Source organism: Epinephelus moara, chromosome 9, assembly GCF_006386435.1.
Source record: "Epinephelus moara isolate mb chromosome 9, YSFRI_EMoa_1.0, whole genome shotgun sequence".
Lineage (NCBI taxonomy): Eukaryota > Metazoa > Chordata > Actinopteri > Perciformes > Serranidae > Epinephelus > Epinephelus moara.
In genome coordinates, this window is record NC_065514.1 from 32,038,997 (window position 1) to 32,060,881 (window position 21,885).

The following is a 21,885-nucleotide window of genomic DNA, read 5'->3' on the forward strand; positions in this document are numbered from 1 at the left end:
GTACTCTGTTTAACTTTATTGTAACAGTAGTTTATTTAGTAGTCTACAGTAAATGTAGATTTCAGTATATCAAGATATATAACGTATCACGATGTAACTTAAAAATATCACTATATTATTATAGTGACTATTATATATTATAATATGATGCGTGAATTAGTGAGCTGTAGTTTTTTTTTTTTTTTTTAAACCTTTGGACTGAGTCAGGCTATTTTTCCCCCTGCTTCCAGTTTTACTCTGAAGCAATGCTTTCACTCTCCTGGTTGTACCCTTATACTTACCGGACGAATACAAGAGTGGCAAGAATGTCAAACTCTTCCCTTAAATTTCTTGCTGCCATTAATGTAACAACTTGATATTTAAAGAATGCTTTAATCGTCTCTCACAATACATTTGTGTGTTTGACAGAGAACATCAAAATAAGACATCATAATCCAGAGAGCAAACTAAGTCAAACATTTCAAACAAACATGGTAGATTTAAGTGACTCAGATGGAAGGTTTTTTGTTTTTTTTTTGTTTGTTTTTTTCACGACTATGCATGAGGCAGTAAAATCTTTCAAAACACACATTACAGTTCTCATGGCCAATATTTGTTTCTTTGAAAAATAATTTGTACTGTATACAACATTATCACTTTCTAATTATTGTTCTGTTTATAAATTATACAAAAGCAACACAGGATTGGCACGCAGCCACGGCCATCAGTGTCAGAGATGAAAGAGAGAGGAAATAGAAATCACTGTAAGTGATGAAGGCTTATCATTACGCAACAAGCAGTTATACAATCTGGTTCTGCCTCAGTAGACCCAAAGCGAGGCGTCAAGCGACTGGCTGTCATCTCATCTAATTGATATCATCACATTCCAGTCATTGCTGTTCACAGAAAAGGCATGTCTGACATGTAAATCTGAAATATTTAAATTGGCTTTGTGAATTGAAATCTTTGTTATAGACTAGCAAAAATATCTTCTCATGATCAGAGAGCAGTTATGAAACATTCAGAGGTGGAGCCACATTTCAAGTCACTGTAAAAAATTAAAATCTTATTTTTAGAGATTCTGGAAATTACCCCTGCAACACATAACAGCCCAAATAAACAAGTTACATAAGCAAATGATGTCAAATGCAAAGCAAAAACAATACGTGATGAGTATTTACAAGAACAGCAGGTACATTAGGTAGTTATACAGTGTACTGCAACAATAGCAGACCTAAACACTGAGACATGACAAGATTAAGGCGTTGATTAAGACCTTGGTCATCAAGAAAATAACGTCATATCATTATGAACGTTGAATGTGGATGTGACCACTTCTGTCTTTTCAAAATGAACTGATACAGTAACAGACAAACCAATAGTGGAATTCACATCTGATCCAACTTCCCCTGATTCAGTTTCTGTCTTCAAAAAACCTCACAGTCGTACAAAACAGAAAGGATAAAATGTCAGGCCCATCATGACCAGGTTGACTCAAAACTGCAGCACAGATCATAAAGCAACATACCTAAAGCAATTTTTTCAAATATCTAAAACATGTATGGCTTTTCTTAAGAGAGAAGGAGGAACTACTTAAACAACAAAAAAAAAACCTGCTCTGTGGAGATGACCAAAGAATAAGGCACCAGTAAAAAGCTCTCTGTGCCTTTGGTTAATACTGTAATGTGCGTTTGTGGAGTAAAACTCTTGGAACTAGAGCTGGTAATGCATAATAATGATATTACACAATTTTACCAAAGCAGCTCAGATCATCTATGGATATCTGCAGATTTAATCACCATTTTGATTTCTAATCCAATTTTCTTATAATATCAAAAAGTTCTAATACTGCTCAAAGGGACTGATCAGTTTTTTTTTGAAGTGGGGTTGTATGGGGTTCTTATCCATCATCGGTGTGTTAAGTAGATAGCTGTCAGCACACCCTGAGTTTGGAGAAGTAGGCTGGAGTCTGACACAGAAGCTATGAGATCTACTGCTGTGGAGGGGTCAGCAACAACACTTATAGCCACCTAAAAAAATCAATACCAGTTTAGGTGTATTTAGAGTATTTTCACCATTTTACCTTAATGTCAGACAGCCCGTTCTGACGAGAGAGTGGTTAACAGCTTCAGTTCCTCGTGTGCTGTCGTCAAAGCCACCAGACTCCATTGAGAAAAATGTTTGTGTTAAAAGCCACCAGACTCCATTGAGAAAAATGTTTGTGTTATTGTGTGACTTTAGTAAATTCAAGTCACACAATAACACAAACAAACTAACAGTTTGAGGTGGTGGTAGACCAGCAGCTCCTGTGTTCGTTGATATTAAATCCGTTTTTCTCAGTGGAGTTTGGTTTTGAAGACAGCCATATGACGGCTTAATTTTCCTGTTGGAATTCACTGTCTGCAATGAGGTGAAGCTGGCAATTGTTTAGCTTCCATGTCAGACTCCAGCCTGCTTCTCCACACTAGGGGCGTACCGACCAACCTCTACTGTATGTAATATCCTGTCTATGGATAACAACCCCATACAACCTGACTTAAAAATCTGAACTATACCTTTAACCTTAACAGGTTAAAATTTAAGAGAAGCTACATGGATGTTTTACTAAAACATAATACCGGTTGAATTCTCAAATATCAAAGCAAACTGCATTTTCTATTCGCAGTCACAGTGGGGTAATAACTAGTTTCTTTGGAACTGATCTGACGAATACCATTACACTGATTTAATGTTACTGCAACACCCCCATATCGCCACCGGAGGGCAGAAACACCTTGCAAATTTCATGATCAGATGGCCTTCGTGTTATTTCTCTGAATGCAAATAATCTGAAAATCATGTGCATCCTAGATTTCTCCCCGAAACAGAGCCAGATGACTGCAAGGTGAATTGCAGTTGCAGGATTTTTGAGATACAGTGAAAAAAAAAAGAATCGCTTTAACCAAAACCATGTGAGAGCCGGAGCTGATTAGTGCTGGAGGCAGACAGACGCTGTGCTCGGCAGCTGCTGTTTTTACAAGCTGGATCCAAACATGGATCTGCTGCTCCTTCATACATCTGTCAGGTCACTGTGAGGTCCAACACAGCTACTCCCTACTCTAACAGCATTGCATGGCCTCTACTGTACAACAGTCAGTGTTGCTTCACATAGAAAGCTTATTCTTATAGTGTTCAGAAACTCATGAGTCAGTTTTGTTTGCTCTTATTTGGGTGCAAATGTCTACAGTTAGTGTCACAAAGCTATGTGTGTATTGTAACATCTGATATTTTTGTATTACTCGATGAAAGCATCATTGCTAACAGCTCTGATACAGTGCAATTCTGTTCCTCCATTTGTTGACAAAGATCTTCACCAACTGCTTTCACAGTGCACAAAGGAAAATGATACCTACATGATCCTTAAATCCAGCAATTATCCCAAGCTCTTCTTTGATGTCAGCTCTGCCTATGGGGCTGGTTCTCCCCCCTCTGACTGGACCCTGGTACTTGGCCTACTGTCTCTGGAACTCCCCTTTCTTAAATCTTTCCAACAAGTTCTCTCTGTGCGGGTCCAAAAGGATGGGGATTGCTAAGTATTTGGTCCCAGACACAAGTCAAAGTGTCTCTCATACTGCAGACCATATCACAGCTTATAAGAATGAATGATTCCAGCTGAGCACCTTCTCAAGTTGGCAATTTGAAAAGAAACAAGCATGAACTTCAGTGCTTCCAGCTTTGGTCACCATCTTAATCACCATGTTTGTTTTACAGCAATAGACAGACGTAGAATGAAAAGATTTGTTTAAAGAAAATTAGAGAAAAAACTGTGAATAGCCAAAACAGCAAGAAGATGCTCCAAATGAAAATGTCTCCATTAGCTAAAGTGCAGGTTTGTGGTGTATTACACTGTATGGTACAGATTGTCAGGTGAGCCGTGAGGTCCACACAGTTTCATAGAGGTGCTATTAGGAATACTTAAAAGGGCCATAAATGTGGAAGGGGCCCTCAAATGACAACCTGTTCTCCACTGGCAGAACACCACCTCCACCTACAACCACACAAGAAAAGAGGCTGTGATTTGAGATTGAAACAGCGTCTCAGTGTTCATCAGTCAGTGATGTCTGCTCTCAGGGAACCCGAGTTGCCACCTTCTGGCCGCGAACGTGTCCGGGGGCGCCTGGGAGGGCACAGAGCTCTGTCGAATCACAGCTGAAGAGACCAACTGTTCCACCGCAGGGCTGCGTTCGCTGTCTTACCCTGCTCAGAGTGATAGATGAGAGGAGGCGACGAAGAGTTGGTCAAGAGGGAGGGGGAGGACGCAGGCTCTTACACTTCATCTCGTCCAAACCCTTCCAGTACTTGTAATTCTCCGACAGGTGTTCCATGAGACCAGGCAAGCTGGCGAAGGCTGAGAGAAGATATGTAGAAACAAACCACTGTAATATATTATGCGCTGATATTTTAATGACTTTTTTATGACGTTATATACTGTAACTTTTTAGGATTCTTTTCTTTATTATACACTATGCTATGAATTTTTATTACTTATTACAGTCTGTACTATGATTTTTTTTACATACCATACAATGAAATGTATGACTTATTTTTATATACTACAGTATGACGATTTAATTTCATACAATACTATGACTTTTACAACAGTTTTTGTGACATACTATACTGTGACTTTTTATGAATTTTTTTGACATAATATAATCCAGGAATAAACACAAACAACTAGGTGAAATGTCAACTGATAAGACACACCTGCTATCAGACACTTCCTGTTATCATTCCACATGAGCTGCTGGGCACAAAGATGTGTGTGTGTGTGTGTGTGTGTGTGTGTGTGTGTGGTTAGTTGATTTATAGTGGCTAATGTTAGGCTATGTATGCTCTGCAATGTTGCTCCCACATTAAAGGACTCTTTGGGTGAAAAGGTCTCTGCCTTTCTGTCCATGTGTTTACATCCTCATTTCCGGCTTGTTGATGACCAGGCCTGCATCTTTGAAACTAACAGTGACCCCATGGTGACCCGACAGTGACCCTGATGAATTGAAAGCTGCTGCTGCATGTGTGTTTTTGTGTTTATGTGCAAGTGAAATACTGCTCAACTACTTGTCCCTCCCTTAAGCGAGTGATCGTGACCCCCCATCCCCTCTAGTATTTTCCCAACTTCCTCTCCCCTGGCGCTCTAGCAATTTCTCTCTGTCCCACTGGCATTTGGAATCTTTCCGTGACATCAGAGCTGCGTTGACAGTAAACAAGTTCCCTCTTGGGGAGAAAAACTAAAAGGAAAATTCAGTGGGAATGGGGAGCTATAAGCACCATACTATCCTCCTCCTTCTCATCCCTTTCACGCAAATTCCAACCCCGCAATCTGACAAGAAAAATGAAATCGACTGAGGCAATTAAGAAGGCAGAAATGAAGATCTGAATGTATGAGATTCTGGTTTATTCCAACAGTCTGACGTTTTGCTTCATTCATTCCATTTGAATAGCTGAACAAATCAAAATGTGGGCAATGTTTCTGAGGTTTTGGAACCAGGCAAGTTCTGTTTCTACTTAAGCTGCAACTGACATAGAAAGCCAATTAAAGAAAACAGAAAGACAGAGAGAAATAAACCCCTCAACCCCTCAAGGTCTATTTACCAGCTTTTACTGGTGGAAAGAAATAGTGAAACTTAGGTATTATTTTTTTCTGGTCAAATCAATTTCAAGCTCAAGATTGTTTCATGTTAAATCTCTTAACTTCAGCTTGAAGGAGGTGAGTAAATTGGCTAACCAGAGAACAAAACTATTTGGAAAAAAGAGGAAGCATGAGAGCCGAAGACACGGACAGAAAAAAGTGCAAACAACTGAGAATTGAGAAAGATATTTAGTGTATTTCTTTGGCAAAATGGAAGTAATCATTATATTGACATGTATGTTGCCATTCAATAATTTCCAGTGAGAAACGTACTGTCTTTACTTTGTTTTACAGAGAACTGATAGAGAGCTTTGTCATATGCCGCAACGGCACAGGATATCTGCTGTACAGACTATGAGGCCCCTTGAGGCAAATTTTTTGATTTGTTCTATAGAGATACTATATAAATAAAAATGATATGACTTGACTTTATTAAGCTTTGTTGTCTTTGTTCTGCTGTATGTCTATTAGCGTTTAACTTTATTGAGAGAAACATTTGAGAGTCAAATTCCTGGTATGCATCCACATCTTTGGCCAGTAAGGCTCATTCTGATAGACTGCGAAATTTCAGCTGTGCTGGCTGTACATAATGCTTCAGATATATAGATGTTTCTGTTAAGCAGCTGCAATTTCTAAAATGTGAAACAGAAGATCCATACAATCAGCACAGTTTCAAGGTGGATACCCAAGATTAGTGTCACCAATTCAGCAAATGTCTCCCCTTCTGTTCCTGAGTTATGATGTTGAATTATGGTCAGAAAAGTGTTTTTGCAGAACATTATGATGCCACAGTCAAGTTGATTTTTGACCTTCATCGCTTGATCATTTTAATTCTATTAGACGCTTGTGAACTTTTGCCATAAGTGTATGAATTCTTAAGTTAGAGCCAAAAATGTGTTTTGGGAGGTTACAGTAACATTTAACCTCTAAATTCCAATCAGTTCATCCCTGAGTCAAAGTAGACATTTGTGTCAAATTTGAGGAAAATCCCGAAAGGAATGAGAATGGGGAAGGATGGATGGACAACCCGAAAACATAATGTATAACATAAAAGTGGTATAGTATGCCATAAAAAATGTCAGAAAAATTGCATTAAAAATGTCATATAATCCCGCTTTGTGCCTAGGATTAAATTTATACAAATTTAAGCATGCAACCTCTTTGCACAAATATACTTCAAAACAAGTTTCAAAATGTAATACATCTGAAAATGGTGTTTAAAGCTTTTTAATAATTTTAAAGGGCCTAAAATGGGAACAACAGTAATTTCAACCTGGACCCTGAAATAAAACGAAAAAATGTCATCACTTTCAGCTTGTTTGGGTCTGTTTTGTGCCCAAGTCTCGCTGTAGGTGAAGTCTTGTTCTGAAATCTCACAGACATTCCTACATTGTTGAAAGCAGCTGAAAAATTCAGCCATGACATTGAAAATCTTGCCACCTCTTGTCAGATATCTGAGCAAGATTTCTCCTTTAGCAGAACTTGGACAAGTAAAAGGAATAGGAGAACATTTAATTTCACTGTAGGATACTTTCCATAATGTTGTAAGACACTCATAAAAACAATTTGAACCTGTCAGTGGCAAAAGCAAGCACTTTATAAACATTAATTGACCTGGCGCACCTGCTCTGAGCTGTTACAGTGCAGCCTGTTTCACTGCTGCCAGCTGAGGTGGTTTCTCTCAATACTGGATCGGTTTCAAAAGTTGGTTTTCCTATGATTCACTGACTAGACACAAAAATGTGGGAGGATGTGGTCTAGGTTAGAAAATACTGGAGTTCCTCTTTAATTGTCTCTAAATTGATTTATCCAATCTGAATACTTTTGGGAGTCCTTGGATACCTTGATACAGTAAAACTCCCCACACGCACACAGAGAAGACAAAAAAAAGTTCTTACCATCCCAGGCGTCAAACATATCAGTGATGAAGTAGTCTATGAAGGAGATCTGAGATTTGGGCACACTGCAGGTGTTCCTGTCAAACACCGGCATCACCACCGGCAGGCCTTGTCTCTTCTCCTCATCTGTCTGCAGAGCAAACACACACACACACACACACAGATCATAAATTAAATTATGCAACATGAGACGATGAAAATGATCAATAGAAACAAATGCCTCCTGATACAGATACAAAACTGTTCTCTATTAAAGTGAGCTGCATTAGAGTCATCCCCACACCTGCGCAAAGTACTCCTCAGAGATCCGTCCAGCCCACTCGATGCAGAGCTCAAGCGGTCTGCAGGGGTTTGCCACATCTGCACACTTGATCAGCATCCTCTTTATCAGCAGACGGTTCTCTGGAGAGTTCCTGAAATTGGCTTGACCCTCACAGTCGCTGTTCATGCTCTGTAGGAGATACATGAGGAAGACATAAGCATCTGCACATATACAGACCAATAATACACATTTGCTTAAACACACATTTGAGACACATCATCAGATAACATTGTTTTACGTCTGTAAAATATCTTATAATTTCCTTGAAAGTTTTCTGAACAAAATGATGTAATTTGTCACTAACTGTATGTAAAATAGAGTGTTTAATTTATTCATTTCCAATTTAAGTCCAGTTAGTTGCTATGCTGGTGTAACCCAGGCCAGCTGAACATGTGAAATATGAATTCTCCATGACCCTGCTGTCATGGTATAAAAATCTTTGGGAGCAGACACTGTGAGCAGTAATAAACCCAGGTCAGGCACATTATACTTTGGGGTGAACTGTCCCTTTAAAATGTAACAAACTAAGCACACTTACACTTGTGCTGGTCTCCTCTATGGCAGCCATTGGCTTGTTGATGCTGTTGACAAACTTGCTGACATGTTCAAAGTGTCTGGTCATTTCTGTGGCCAGCACCATGTCGATGATTGCCTGTCGCAGTGTTCGGAACTGATTCCTGTCAGCAGTGGAGGGGGTAAAGTTAACATCTGGATCTGTCTTATATTAAATACGCCAAAGGATTAAAATGTCACACACTCTTCTATTACTCAGTGAACACAAAACATGCTTAGGTTGTATACACAACACCGCCACAGCCGACCTGTCGGTGTTCTTGAAGATGTTGCTCTTGCTGTCTCGGACGGTGAGCTGGAAGGCGAGGGCCGCATGGTGGCTCTCCAGCACGGCCGTGTCATTGTAGAGGATCGCCAGCTCGCTGCCGGCATTACACAAGAAGGAGTTGGTCCTGCCCGGGTGATCCACGTCATGTACTGTGGCCGCTATCAGAGCTGCCACCTCATCCAGCTGGTCCAGATTGCTCTAAAGAAAACAGAGCGACAGAGGGATGTCAGTACTGGACTGTGCTACACTTACCAGTTACTGGCCAGCTTAGATTTAATAAATACATTGTTCACAGATCAATCTGTCCAATTGAGCAGTTATAGATGCCTGTCATGCTCTTTGATGCTTTATGAAATGTTGCCTGGTTTTTGTGCCCTGTTCTGGATGAAAGTGTAAGTAAAGTAGGTTCAACACAGCCAGCACATAATCCCTGCAGTGAATATTACATATTTGACATTTTGCAGCACCACTTATCCATGTTGGCTGACACTAAGACATGCTGTATTTGTGTTTAAACACTGTCATCATTTGGGACATATAATGGCATTTAATGAAGAAGACACCTCTTTTGTTTGGTATTTCGGCCATATATATTGGCTTGTCATATAAAATAAACCTTGGTATGACTCTCTGTTCAGTTACAATGGCTAATTAAACGTGAAAATCAATTTACATGCCTCTAATATTTCGTATTTTGTACGTGTGTATACAAACGCATTCTGCATGTGTTGCAAATCACTCTTACTGTTTTCAGAACATGCACAAGTCCAGCAACCAAAAGTGGAATTCGCATAAGTCAAAGCAGAGTGATTTTCTCCAAAAACAAGTGTCTTGTCAGCATTATTCTTGTGTTATATAAGTTGAAACAGACACAGGTGAGGGAATATTCAACAGTTTTACATGTGTTTTATTAATTAAAAGTAGAGCTATGATTGGGCCCAAAAAATCAGGCCTTAGCCCACATGAATCCACATAGTATCTGTCCAAGCCCTACTCGAGCCTGAACCACAGTGAAAGTTTTGGGCCAGAGTCCGATTTAAAACCCATATTTCCACTGGAACTTTGCTTTGTTTTCTAAAACATGGATGCTTCACACACATTGTCCCCCTTGCAGCACAGAAGATCTATACAATCAGCACAGTTTCAAAATGGACACCCAAGATTAGTGACATCAATTCTGGATATGAAATGAAATGTCATCACTTCATTTTATCAAATTGGACTTTTGTGTGAAATTTTGTCATGATTAGCATATGCATTCTGAAGTTATGGCCAAACAGGGTTTGTGAGGTCACAGTTACCTTGACCACCAAATTCTATTCAGTTCATAGTTGAGTCCATTTGAAGAAATGTCCGCAAGGTGCTCTTCAGATATCTTGTTCATGAGAATGGGACAAACATACAAACATGTACATATGTACAGACAGACGTATGAAAAGACAACCTAAAAACACAATGAACAATGAATTTAAGAGAGCCTGGCCCAATTTAAGCTCAAAAGAACTGAAGAAATTACAGCCTGACCTGGCCCAAACCCAGCTGCTTGGGTCAGGTTCATCAGGTTCAAGCAGAGAATCAAATCCCCTGTTAAAAGCTATGTAGGGCAAGTCAGTTTGATTTTTTATACAGGCCAAAATAACTAATCACAAACTTGCCTCTAAGGGCCTTGAAATTAGTAGAGCATATGACACCCTCTGTCCTTACACCCTTGATTTGGATAAGGCAAAACCTTTGCAAAGAAAGCCCTTCAGCTGGGGACAAGACGGGAGAAACCACATGAGGAGCAATGGAGCAGAGATCCTCTCTTACATATAACTCAGAAAAGAATTCAAATTTTTTAAAAACACTATCTCTGGAGTCACGAGTCTCCAAGTCCTCAGCATTATAGATCTCTTTTCTTTGTTATCAATAATGGAAACTATGAGATGCATCAAATCTTCAACATCATTCGTAAAATGAATTTTAAGAGGCTATGTCTTGTAAGATATTACACTTGTAGCATAGCAATATCCCAGCTGCCTAAAAATACTCCCCACACCTAAAAATACTTATGTCAGCCATTATAAAGGTGTTTTTCTTCTAACCTTGACTCTTTCTTTGCGGAGGAAGTAGGCAGTGGCGTGCAGCACGTCTGCGGCGTGCGTGGAGTTGTGGTAGGAGTTGGAGGAGTGGTAGCTGGCCTCCATGAGCTGCAGCCAGGAGCGCAGCGTGGCCTCCGAGCAGTTCAGGAACTCGCACACACCAAAACTTGTGAAGGTCTTCAGTCCGAGGTAAGTCAGCGGCCTGCAGAGGATCACACAAAAAACTTTAACCAATATTTCTGCGTTTTTTTGCTTCATCATGGTGTCTTTGTTATCCCTTCTTCTGACATCCTCATATTTTTTGCACATGTAGTATAATTTGATTATTAGCTGAATGTCTTTGAATCAAGTGGATCATTAATTGACATTTTCTTTGCTGTAACTTAGAAATATGAGAAAATGTGTCTTTCTGTGGGTGGAAGAATATAAATATAGTATCATGTCTGTATGTTAAATATGAAGCTACAGCAAGGAGATGGTTAGATTAGCTTAGTTTAAAGACTATAAGCTGGGGAACACAGCTTTCCCAGCTCTGCCCAAAGGTATCTCAAATAAGTGTAAAAATGACACGTTGAAGTGTGGTTGATGCTAGAATTGATGGTTCAGAGGGACAGAGGAGGGATATATTATACTGGATCCTTCTGTAACTGGCTAAAGGGTTCAATCATAGCGAACGAGGCACGAAATCCCTGGGAAAACTAGAATTACAGTTTACAGTTTATATCCATGTCTGTTTAGACTCAATGTAGCCATGACAGCAGACAATGCTTCACATATGAATGTTGCTGCAAAGAAGCTGCAAATTCTAAAAAATGGATGCTTCTCACACATCTTCAACCCAGCAGCACAGAAGATCTATACAATCAGCACAATTTAAGGTGGACACCTAAGATTCAGTATCAGACCAAATGTTTCCCCTTCTGTTCCTGATTTGTGATGCTGAATAATATGACTATAACCCTGGACCACCACATTCTAATTAATTCATCCTTTAGTCCAAGATGACATTTATGCCAAATTGAAGATAGTTCCCTCAGGACTTGTTAAGATATCGCACTCCCAAAAATGAGATGAATGTGAGGTCACAATGACCTTTGACCACTAAAATTCTAATCTGTTCATGCCTCAGTCCAAGTGGACGACTGTGCCAAATTTGAAGAGATTCCCTCAAGGTGTTCATGAGACATTACATACATGCGAATGGGAAGGATGTGAGGCCACAGTGACCTTTGACCACTAAAATCGAATCAGTTCATCCTCGAGTCCAAATTGCCGTTTGTGTCAACTTTGAAGAAATTCCTTTAAGGCATTTTTGAGATATTGCATTAATGAGAATGGGATGTAAGCAAGGTCAGAGTGGCCTTAGCCTTTTACCAACAAAATATAATCAGTTCATCTTGGACAACTGTACCAAATTTGAAGAAAATTCTCTTGATATGTTCTTGACTGGCCATGGCTATCGCCAGCGTGGAGGCATAAAAATGACAAGGATCACGGCTCCACATTCAGGGGTTTAAACACCAACCTTGTGGTTTTAAGGTAAGGAGAAAAAGAAGTAAAAGTGACAAAGTGACTGTGATCATCAACATATTTGGTTTCCTTCATTATTCACAAGAAACGGAAGAGATTTAACCAGATTTTTGAAGACAGGAAGACATCAATTGCCAATTTTGAGAATGTAAAATATGTGTAATAATTGAGTAATAACTCAATGAAATGATCACCAAGCAACAGGCAATATATTGCCTTTTCAGAATCAAAAACAATGAGATATGTTCTCCTAATTTTCAGGTTTCACCATCTTTGTACCTTTTGTGTGTAGCTGCCTCCAGCTCCAGGATGTTGAACTCCCAGCACTCCTCATCATTCAGCATCTCCGCGATGGATGGAGGAACGTCATTCAGAGTGACTGGGATGGCCAGCTGGCTCTGGCTCATATCTAGCAGATAGACAGAAGTGAACGCGCGCACACATACACACACACACACACACACACACACACACACACACACGCAGTTCAAGGTGATATGACCATAAAAGGGGCAAACCGAGAGGGAGCTCTGTGTGCGATTTGACGGATAAATAATAAATGTCTGTACCAGCCATGGCTCTCTAACATCTATATACATGTGCAAACATTCTGGCTAAGTGTCTTACTTTGTAAATCTAAGACTATGGCAGAGAGATGGTGTGTGATAAGATTGTTTAAAGAATTTTATGTGAGCAAAAGTAGCTGCAGCTCTCAGATAACAACACTGTTTCCAACTTAAGGAAAAAGAAGTACATTTCTTGGAAAATAGACTCATGATTTAGATCTTCTCTCAGTTCAGTGCTCTTATGACTTAAATCATTATAATTGGGTTACATAATAAACTCATATGGAAGAATTCACATACTACAAAGCCACATTCATCATGACAATAAGTGCTAAATGAATAATATTTATTCATAAGATTCACTCAAGGCGGCAGACCTCATGTTCCATAAGCTCTGATAATGTTGTATTATGAAAGCATATTAGTCGTACAGTGAGTGAAAGCATTGTGGGTGAGCAGGGCCTATAAGAGGTAATTATATTGTATCACTACTATTATCATATTGTATTATATTAACACATGATCGCTGATGTAATGTGATAATTCTTTAAAAACTTACTTTTGCAGAAGACGTATTCATTCCCAGAGAGTCTGCGCAGCCCATCCTGAAGAGGAAAACAAAAACAAGTGGTTGAATTAATTATAAAAAAACCCACTCTGAATGGCCTTTGGTTCATCTAAAGCTAATAATAATAGCTGTCATCAAGAGCTTTAGATCCATAGTGCCATAGCTAGGTTTTTTTTTCTATCAATCTTTGACCACAAAATTCTTGTTGTTCTTGTATTGTTGAGTCAAACTTGATGTTTGTGTAAAATTTGAAAAAAATTCCCTCAAGGGGTTCTTGAGACATTGCATTCACGAGAATGAGATGAACGCAAGGTCACAGTGACCTTGACCTTTGACCACCAAAATCTAATCAGTTCATGTGGACATTCATCCAAAATTTGAAGAAATTCCTTCAAGGTGTTCTTTAGATATCGCATTTGCGAGAATTGAATGTGCATAGGCCTATGTACGTATGTATGGATAGGCAACCCGAAAACATAATGTCGGCGGCCATGACTACTGTCGGCATGAAGGCATAAAAACAGCTCACAGAGTAAGCAGAGTGGCTGGTAGGTTAAGCAAATCTCGCAGAATTTCGCATATTTTACCATCATTTGGCTGGTGGCTGGTGATAGTATCTAACCCTGCCCTTCGGCATTGATTGGCTGTTGCTGCCACAATCTGATTCTAGCGAATGCCATTAGAGACAGTAGGAGGGGCATGATTTAATTTGTTTCCCATTTTCATATGGTTTCTCACAGGACTGACCAGGGTCCAGATGTGGGCTAAGAGGCACTTGGGATTGTTGACAGCAGCCTTCCAACAGTAGGAGTGTTTTCCAAAGCCACTGCTAAGGATATACCTAATGCTACAGAGCAGTCAGGTATTTATAAAATACCTGTATTTGTGATATTTTTATATATTTCTTTTAGAAAAAGTTCAGTAATTTCCTGAAAAAGTTGGTCACTGTAGTTTTTATCAAGCCTTACTCAAACAGGAGTAAATAGTGCATTTGTTGGGAACTATTTTCAGCGGTGGATTAATCCACACTTGGTGCTCTAGTGAGTATTTGTGGCAGCAGGAAGGAGTTTGTGTTGGAAAAAAAACAGAGTGTTGTTGTGCTCATGGTAATGAAGGAACATGTCAGCCAATGCAACAGTGTGCCTTAATGTCTCTATGGCAAAGAGGACGAAGACACACAATACTTGTTAGAAGAATCAGTTCATTGTTGGTTTTGTTATTTTCATGGGACTTGTAGGCAAAAATAAAATATTAAAGAATATGCCTTGAAAATGCATGATCTGGGATACAAAAGGCCTCCTTTTTGGAAGTTTCTGCAGTCAGCTGATGGATCTGAAAACTTGCAGTAAACTCTTTTGTGGAGACATGAACATCTAAATGCAGTGACTCACCTCATAGTTGGTCTTACTCAACAAATTTAAAAACAAATAAATAAACAAAGACTCTGCTGGCACTCCAAAAATACAGATTTGCTTTTGGAAGCCAAAAACTTCTTGGTTCAACAAGAATGCATGTTCAATTTCGTATGCATGAGGTAAGAGCATTTTTACAGCGTGATTAGAAATAGACTACTTCAAACTTTTCTCCTTATAAAGAGCTTCAGGCATTTACTTATGAATGAGATCAAAAGCTTTATCTATACTGCTTCTTACACTCATTAGTCCCCCAACCAGGTCATTGGTGTGAGGGTCATCTTCTTTAGAGGCAAGCTGAGGAGAGTAGAGCTCGGTGGTTCTCAGGATCTCCAACACCCGATCCAAAGCCTCAGCCACTGTCACCGGACTGCTTTCCTGGGCTGCGTTGATGATGTTTATTACCTGGGGAGGAGGAAAAAGAAAAGTCTCCATTTCTGCTGCAAAACAGACACCACATACAAACACTTGACAGAGAGCCCTCTGCAAGATATGCCTTCAAACAGAGCACCCCTTTCTTTGTGCATGTGTCATGGAAATTTGCATGTGATGCTGGAGAAATCTTGTCTGGGGCTAAAAGGCTAAAAAAAAGCTGCTCCTCAAACACACAAGAGCATCACAGGACCGGCAGTAGGACAGTGAGCAGGACAATGTGTGCACTGTATACTGTATATTATCAAAGTGTGATCCAGCCTCCAGCTTGACCTGGGTTTATTACTGCTCACAGCATCTGCTCCTGAGAACTTCTAGATCATGATCAGTGCAGAAGGAAGTGTGCATCTACTGCTTGCTCACCTAGCACTAACATTACAGCTCAGCTGAGGAGGACGGCATTAATGTTTACATCTCGCACTGTCGCGAGCATGAGCCCCTCATCCATGAGTAGCTGCACACTTCCTTCTGCGCAGTGATAAGGTTGGTGGATCTAGTTCGGAAGAAAGCAAATAGTTCCTACATGAAACTGCTCACAACAAGCTTATCTTGACTAACTAGGTCATGATTTCTGGAAAGAGACATTGCTGTTGTGTTTTTCAAATATAGTACCATCTAGTTCCATTATACTTAAGAGAAGGCAGACATCTCTATGGCTGATATCTCCGAGACTGATCCCATGTTCCAGTTAAGGTGCTACCATGAACCTGTGTGCACTGGCTGATGTGAAACAAGCTGGTTATGAGCCATAAGAAACTTAATTGTTGGTGGGACTCCAACATGTACAAGCTGACGACTGCTGCTGGAGAAATGATTCCTGCACTAAAGGAAACATTTGTGTTTCAAAGCGCTTAAGGCAAGACTTGCATAACGGATTCAGTATGAAATTGTTCATTGGAAGATAGCCACTGCAGATGATAGTTTTTCCTTTAACCCTTTCATGGTCAACTATTAATATTTTAGACTTCAAAATCTATTCTATGCAGTGTGGTTTCAGAGAGAGAAAAGATGAGCTAGTTTTACGACGACTCGATTTATTTCACTTTAATAGAAAAAAGAAATATGTAGATTGTTGAAAATGCACTTTTACCATAAATCTATATCATTATACTATCTATACTGTTTAGTAAAGGCTCATAGTAAGTCTGTGTGGTTATTTAAAAAAATATTGTTAGTGCCCAAAAAGGAATAGTAATTTGTCCAATACTCTTCTCTGGGTGCTCAAAGCAGCGTACCTTTGTGATGGGAGCCTCAATAGTCATGGAGTGAATCTTGGCAACAGAGGAATATCTTCGATTCTGTAAACTGGGAGCTGCAATTAAAACAAAAAGAAGAAGATTTTATGTATTGTGATGGTGTGGCTTACTGATGGTCAGCCTGTATAGTCTATTAGTTAATGTCATTAATACTGTAACTGCAAGAATATACATCACAGGGCCTGACAATGTTAGCCCTCGTTAAAAAAAAAAAGATACATAGAAAATGTACAAAATTTAAATATAGAACAAATTCTAATAAAAGAGTAATTAAGGACAAGAAGTGAAAGAAGGAAAGTGGTTTGATTAAAAGAAGAAGCTCTGCTGAGACACCTGAAAATAGCAGCAGCTGTGTCAATGTGAGCTGAGGAGGGAGGCACGTAATGTCATCAGCCCACAACATCTCTCTTTAGGATCCCTTTAGTTCAAGTTCCAACTATAACACAGTCTGACTCACCTCTTATCATCTCCCTATTCTTCCTTTGTGTCTTTGATTTGACTTTATTACCTGTCGTTTTCTGCATTACTGGAGCTCCATTCATTCAGACTGGAGCTCAAATTAAAACAGAATAGATTCTGAATGGTCTTACCATCACTACTGCGAGAGCTGAGTGATCTGGCATCAATTGAATCTTTCCTCCTGTCGCGGTGACGTAGAGAATGGCACTCTGTGGAGGGGCAGAAGGAAGACAGGGACATTAAATGCACAGTATGTTTAGACTGATGGAGGGACATATTTATACTGATATTGGTGAATCTCAGTGTTCCTCGTCTTCTGGAGCATTTCTAAATCTTGCCCCAGTTTTAGCCTTCCGTGTATGATCATTAATTCTGAGCCATAGAGCTATTGTAGGGATCCATTTACTCTGATAAAGAAACACTGAACCATCTTTGAAAAATCCAGGAGGACATTTAACAAGACTTATAACAGTTCCAAAAATATAATATAATATTTGGATGAAAAAATATTCTGTCTCCTGTGTGCAGTGGTGCCCCCAAAAATGTTGCACAGGGCTGGCCAGATGGGGCCACTGAAAAGCTTGGCATGGCACACCAAAGACCCAAAGCCATGAGCAATTTTCAGGAATTTGATTATGCTGTTTCAGTATATAGGCTAGATGAAAATTATGTCAATATATAGAGTCAGGAAACTGCATATAGGTGATATAGGTTTCTTATTTTACAGTTATAATTACAAATATTTGATCTGCATATACTAATGCTGGTACAGTTAACATCTTGACTTCCATAACAATCCTGTTTTAATGTGTTATGTATTTATATGATGAATTATTGTTCTTCAGAGAGGCTGGTTGTCCTCTTCCTTAAAAAGACAAATATACAGCTTTAATCTAAAGTAGGACATTGATTGTAGGGAATACAACATTTAATGGGAACAAGCTTTTAAAAGTTTAGGGGAGACTTGTGGGTACCCATAGAACCCATTTTTATTTAGCTATCTTGAGGTGAAAGATCAAGGGACCTCTTTGAAAATGGCCATGCCAGTTATATTTTGCCTAACTTTGGAGCATGATTTAGCCCCCTTCTCGTCAAGCTATGGCGACATGGTTGGTACCAGTGGATGCATTAGGTTGTCAAGTCTGACAGGATACCACTACGTTTGTGCTAGCAATTAGTGTGCTAAAGTCTCTTTAAGACAGTAATGTTGGCCTCCAAATATTTCATACCCCCCACCCCCCAGGCGTGCCACCAGCCTCTTTGATCAAAAAATAATTCATAATCCCAAATTACAACTCTTGTTTTCTAATCCAGATAGCCAGAGCTAAAATATGTCAGTACTCATTTTGTATATCCATCCACAACCTGTTATACATGAACAGGGTGTAAAATTAACTTTTTTCGTCTACCAGTCAAATGGCTTGTGAATGTTCAGATTTTACCAGCCACTTGCATATTTTATCAGCATTTGGCTGGTGGATGGTGCTAATTTTGTACATTGTGCATGAGTATGTCACATACACATAAGGAAAATTGGAAATGTAGCGAGAAAAGGAAATGTTGCGTGGGGAAAACAGGGAATAGATAAATGTTTAAATGTGTGCCAAGACCAAAAAGAAAAAGAATACACTTCTGACTTTTTAAACCAACAGACAGGAGGTTAAAGGAACAGTATAAAGCTGTTTCTTTATATCTACACTCCCCTTAAGTACCAACTAACAATATTATTAACTGCAGTTATTTTTTTACTTGTCTAATAACCTTTTACCATACTCTGTCAGTTTCGTTCCCCATAGCTTAGCCCTGTGATCCAAATGTGACGTCAGTAGACAGGAGTAACAGACTGAGGCTAATCAAAATAATGCTGTTCTATAGTAAGCTACAAAGATCTAGATAAAACTATAGGCCTACCTGTCCAATAAAAAGGCTGCAGCAACATTAAAAATATGGTATGATCAGTTACCTGACTGAGAATGTTCCCCGCTGCATCTCTCCTCCTTGTTGAGCTTGTGGACCTGACAGACAGAGAGAGCAGGAGCTGATTAAAGTCAAGGTCTGGACAATGACCAAGAATCACTGCCGCTTCGACTTCGCTGTGAGGAGCATAATCAGTCTAATTTCCTGTTCCTCGAAAGCAACACGCTGGCAGGATTACATCTGTTGATTAAAGACTTAATGTGAGCCAGCGATTTGAGGTTTCTTTGTACTCTTTCATAACACCTCAACAACCTGCTGTATGTAAAATAAATAAATGAATTACAATAAATATCAGGCACACAACAATGCCACTGCAACCTTTCTATCTGTTACTTTACTTTGAACTTTAAACCCTCAACTTCACGGTTTCTGGAGTTAAATTAGACGAAGCAATGTGCGTAGAAGATGAGGAGCTGAGCCCAAAACACAACACTAGAAGTGGACACCAAATACAAATTTGTAAATGTCTCTTTCCAGAATTCATGACCTGGTAGCTCAAGATAATCCACTGACCTTATTTAGAGCAGTTCAGGGAACTATTTTCTTTCTACCAAACTATACCCAGCAACCATATCACAGTGCAGAAGGAAGCATGTATCTACTCATGGACGAGAGGCTTGTGGCAGCATGAGATGTCAACGTTAATGGCATCCTCCTCTGCTGAGGTGTAGCTCAGTGTAGCTCGGGTAAGCTAGCAGTAGATGCACGCTTCCTTCTGTGCAGTGATATGGTTGCTGGGCGTAATTTGGTGGAAAGAAATTAGTTCCTACATGAAACTGCTCACAACAAGCTCTGTGGATTATCTTGGGTAACTGGGTCGTGATTTCTGGAAAAAGACATTGTTGTTGAGTATTTCAAATGAATTTTTAAGGCACCACAAGCTGAGTGCCATCTAGTTCCATTATACTGGAGAGACGGCAGATATTTCTATGGCTGATATCTCCAACTCTCACACCAAAACAGTCTAGATTGATAAATAGCACTATAGGTAAGAGATAAATATGTATTTTTGATTTTTTGGGTGAACAGTCACTTGTAATTCACGAGACTGATACATAAAGTTGCAATCTCAAAGATCTCCATTTGGTTTTATTTGGCAGCACCTCTGGCGATAAGCAATAATCAAAATGTGTTTGTTGGCAGACTAAGGCTTGAAACCAGACTGGTGAATTGTAAATATCAGCTCGTTTTATGAGCCTGCAGCTGATGAGATGAAAGGGTTATCACAGCATAGATGGTGTGTGTGTGTGTGTGTGTGTATGTGTGTACATGTACTATATATGTTTTGGTGTGTGTGTGATTGTTAAAGCCTGTGTGCCACTTGTTATTTTTCCCGACAGATAGGCTAGTTACTTAATACTTAACATTTACTCAAATGAAAATCGCAGAGATAATTACTTTAACAAATATAATAAAATGTAAAAAAAAAAAAAAAAAAACCTTTTACCAATACAGCACATTTTCCTCATGTTCATAACAACATATTTTCATGCAGGTGACAACTGGTACAGAACATCCTGTTAGTCACACTGAGGTTATGTAGATATGGATAAGTAGAGCCGGTTTAATCCAGTTACAGAAGATTTTCCTCACCCAGTGACTCACTGCACCTTTACATCTTGCTGACAGTGCACATGCACATTTATGTAATGATGAATATGTACATCCAAACATATTTATTCTTTTTTTTAACGTACAAAAATCTGAAAATTTTAATTTTTATGCAGACAAAGTAGTCCCTGAAATATTTGTCAACATATTTCAGTTTTAGAATTTATGTCACTCTCACACAATTGCTAATTTTCTCGTTTCACAGCCTCCCTCTCTGAATTTCTAAGTGGCCTTGCTGTCAGGTCTCCAGTGCGTCCCATACTGAGTAAATAGGATTAAGAAAGTATAAACACTTCTAATGACATACAAGGTTGCCAGATTTGACTGGATACATCTTAATGGGCTTCTTGGGCTGCAAAGCACAAACAGACAGCTCAGAAAACATCTTCTGAATTAACTCAACTAAAGCTGGGAAATAGTTGAGATTATGATGGCCCTTAATTGAGAGGGAAAGACAAACAAAACTGACCCTAAACCTGCTGTAAGTCTGGAGTGCTTAGACAAATACTGCTAACTAAACAACACGATGAAATGGAAACCGTGGTCTACAGCCAAACGTCTGGGTGGGAAGGGATGAGGAATAATGTGTGGTTTTAAGTGCTCAGAGGAAAATGCCCTAAGCAAGGATACGGTATCAGATCAGTACTATCCTGAAAGAACCTCTGTGGCCTCGCTTGTCAGATGGATAATAATGTCTTGGTAAAGATGTAGTACATGCCTCATCACATGATTCAGTTTAAAATGTCATCAAATACTTTTTCTCCCACTTTGCATCATATAACGTGCGCTAAAAAATGCATTAAAAAAAGGGGACACCCTGATAATACCATTCAGTTTGACACTGCATGATTCAGGTTGTGGGGACAATTTTCCAGAATGGGATCAGTCACTGCCATGTCTAAGGATTCCCAATCCCAACAAGCAGGAATGAATGCCATTTGGCTCTGGCAGGCAGACGCCAACGACTGACTCACCTTATGCCCACACGATGAAAGGAGCAACGAGCTAAAGCTAGTCTCTGTGCAGCTTTGCCTCAGGGTATAAATAGCCCTGGCGCCTGGCTGCTAGCCCTCCCAGGCCTAAGCGGGGGATCCTGGTGCTTAGCCGTAGCTTAGCATAGTATGACGTTATTGGCCTGGAACCCAGCTGAGAGCAGCGACACACACCTGCTTTGGAGTAAAGTGTGTGTGCTGCTCAGCAGAGCTGGAAGCCTGTGAGGCTACATATCCCACTGAAGTATTTAAATCTGACACTTTAGCCTACAGTTCATTTGAAGTATTTATGT

The 21,885-nt window shown here is 39.5% G+C and overlaps 1 protein-coding gene across 1 annotated transcript in view; it reads right to left on the minus strand.

The window, feature by feature from the left end:
* Positions 1-2,167: 2,167 nt before the first annotated feature.
* The window catches only part of pde8b (phosphodiesterase 8B), a 62,898-nt gene continuing 43,180 nt past the window's right edge, over positions 2,168-21,885 (minus strand). Inside the window, exons 11-22 of the mRNA XM_050052355.1 lie at positions 18,976-19,027; positions 17,144-17,221; positions 16,533-16,609; positions 15,106-15,270; positions 13,445-13,490; positions 12,599-12,728; positions 10,793-10,991; positions 8,689-8,906; positions 8,406-8,544; positions 7,829-7,996; positions 7,546-7,675; positions 2,168-4,366 (exon numbers count right to left, since the gene is read on the minus strand). Of these exons, the coding sequence (XP_049908312.1) occupies positions 4,257-4,366; positions 7,546-7,675; positions 7,829-7,996; positions 8,406-8,544; positions 8,689-8,906; positions 10,793-10,991; positions 12,599-12,728; positions 13,445-13,490; positions 15,106-15,270; positions 16,533-16,609; positions 17,144-17,221; positions 18,976-19,027 (1,512 nt within the window). The 3' untranslated portion in view covers positions 2,168-4,256. The remainder of the gene's footprint in view (positions 4,367-7,545; positions 7,676-7,828; positions 7,997-8,405; positions 8,545-8,688; positions 8,907-10,792; positions 10,992-12,598; positions 12,729-13,444; positions 13,491-15,105; positions 15,271-16,532; positions 16,610-17,143; positions 17,222-18,975; positions 19,028-21,885) is intronic.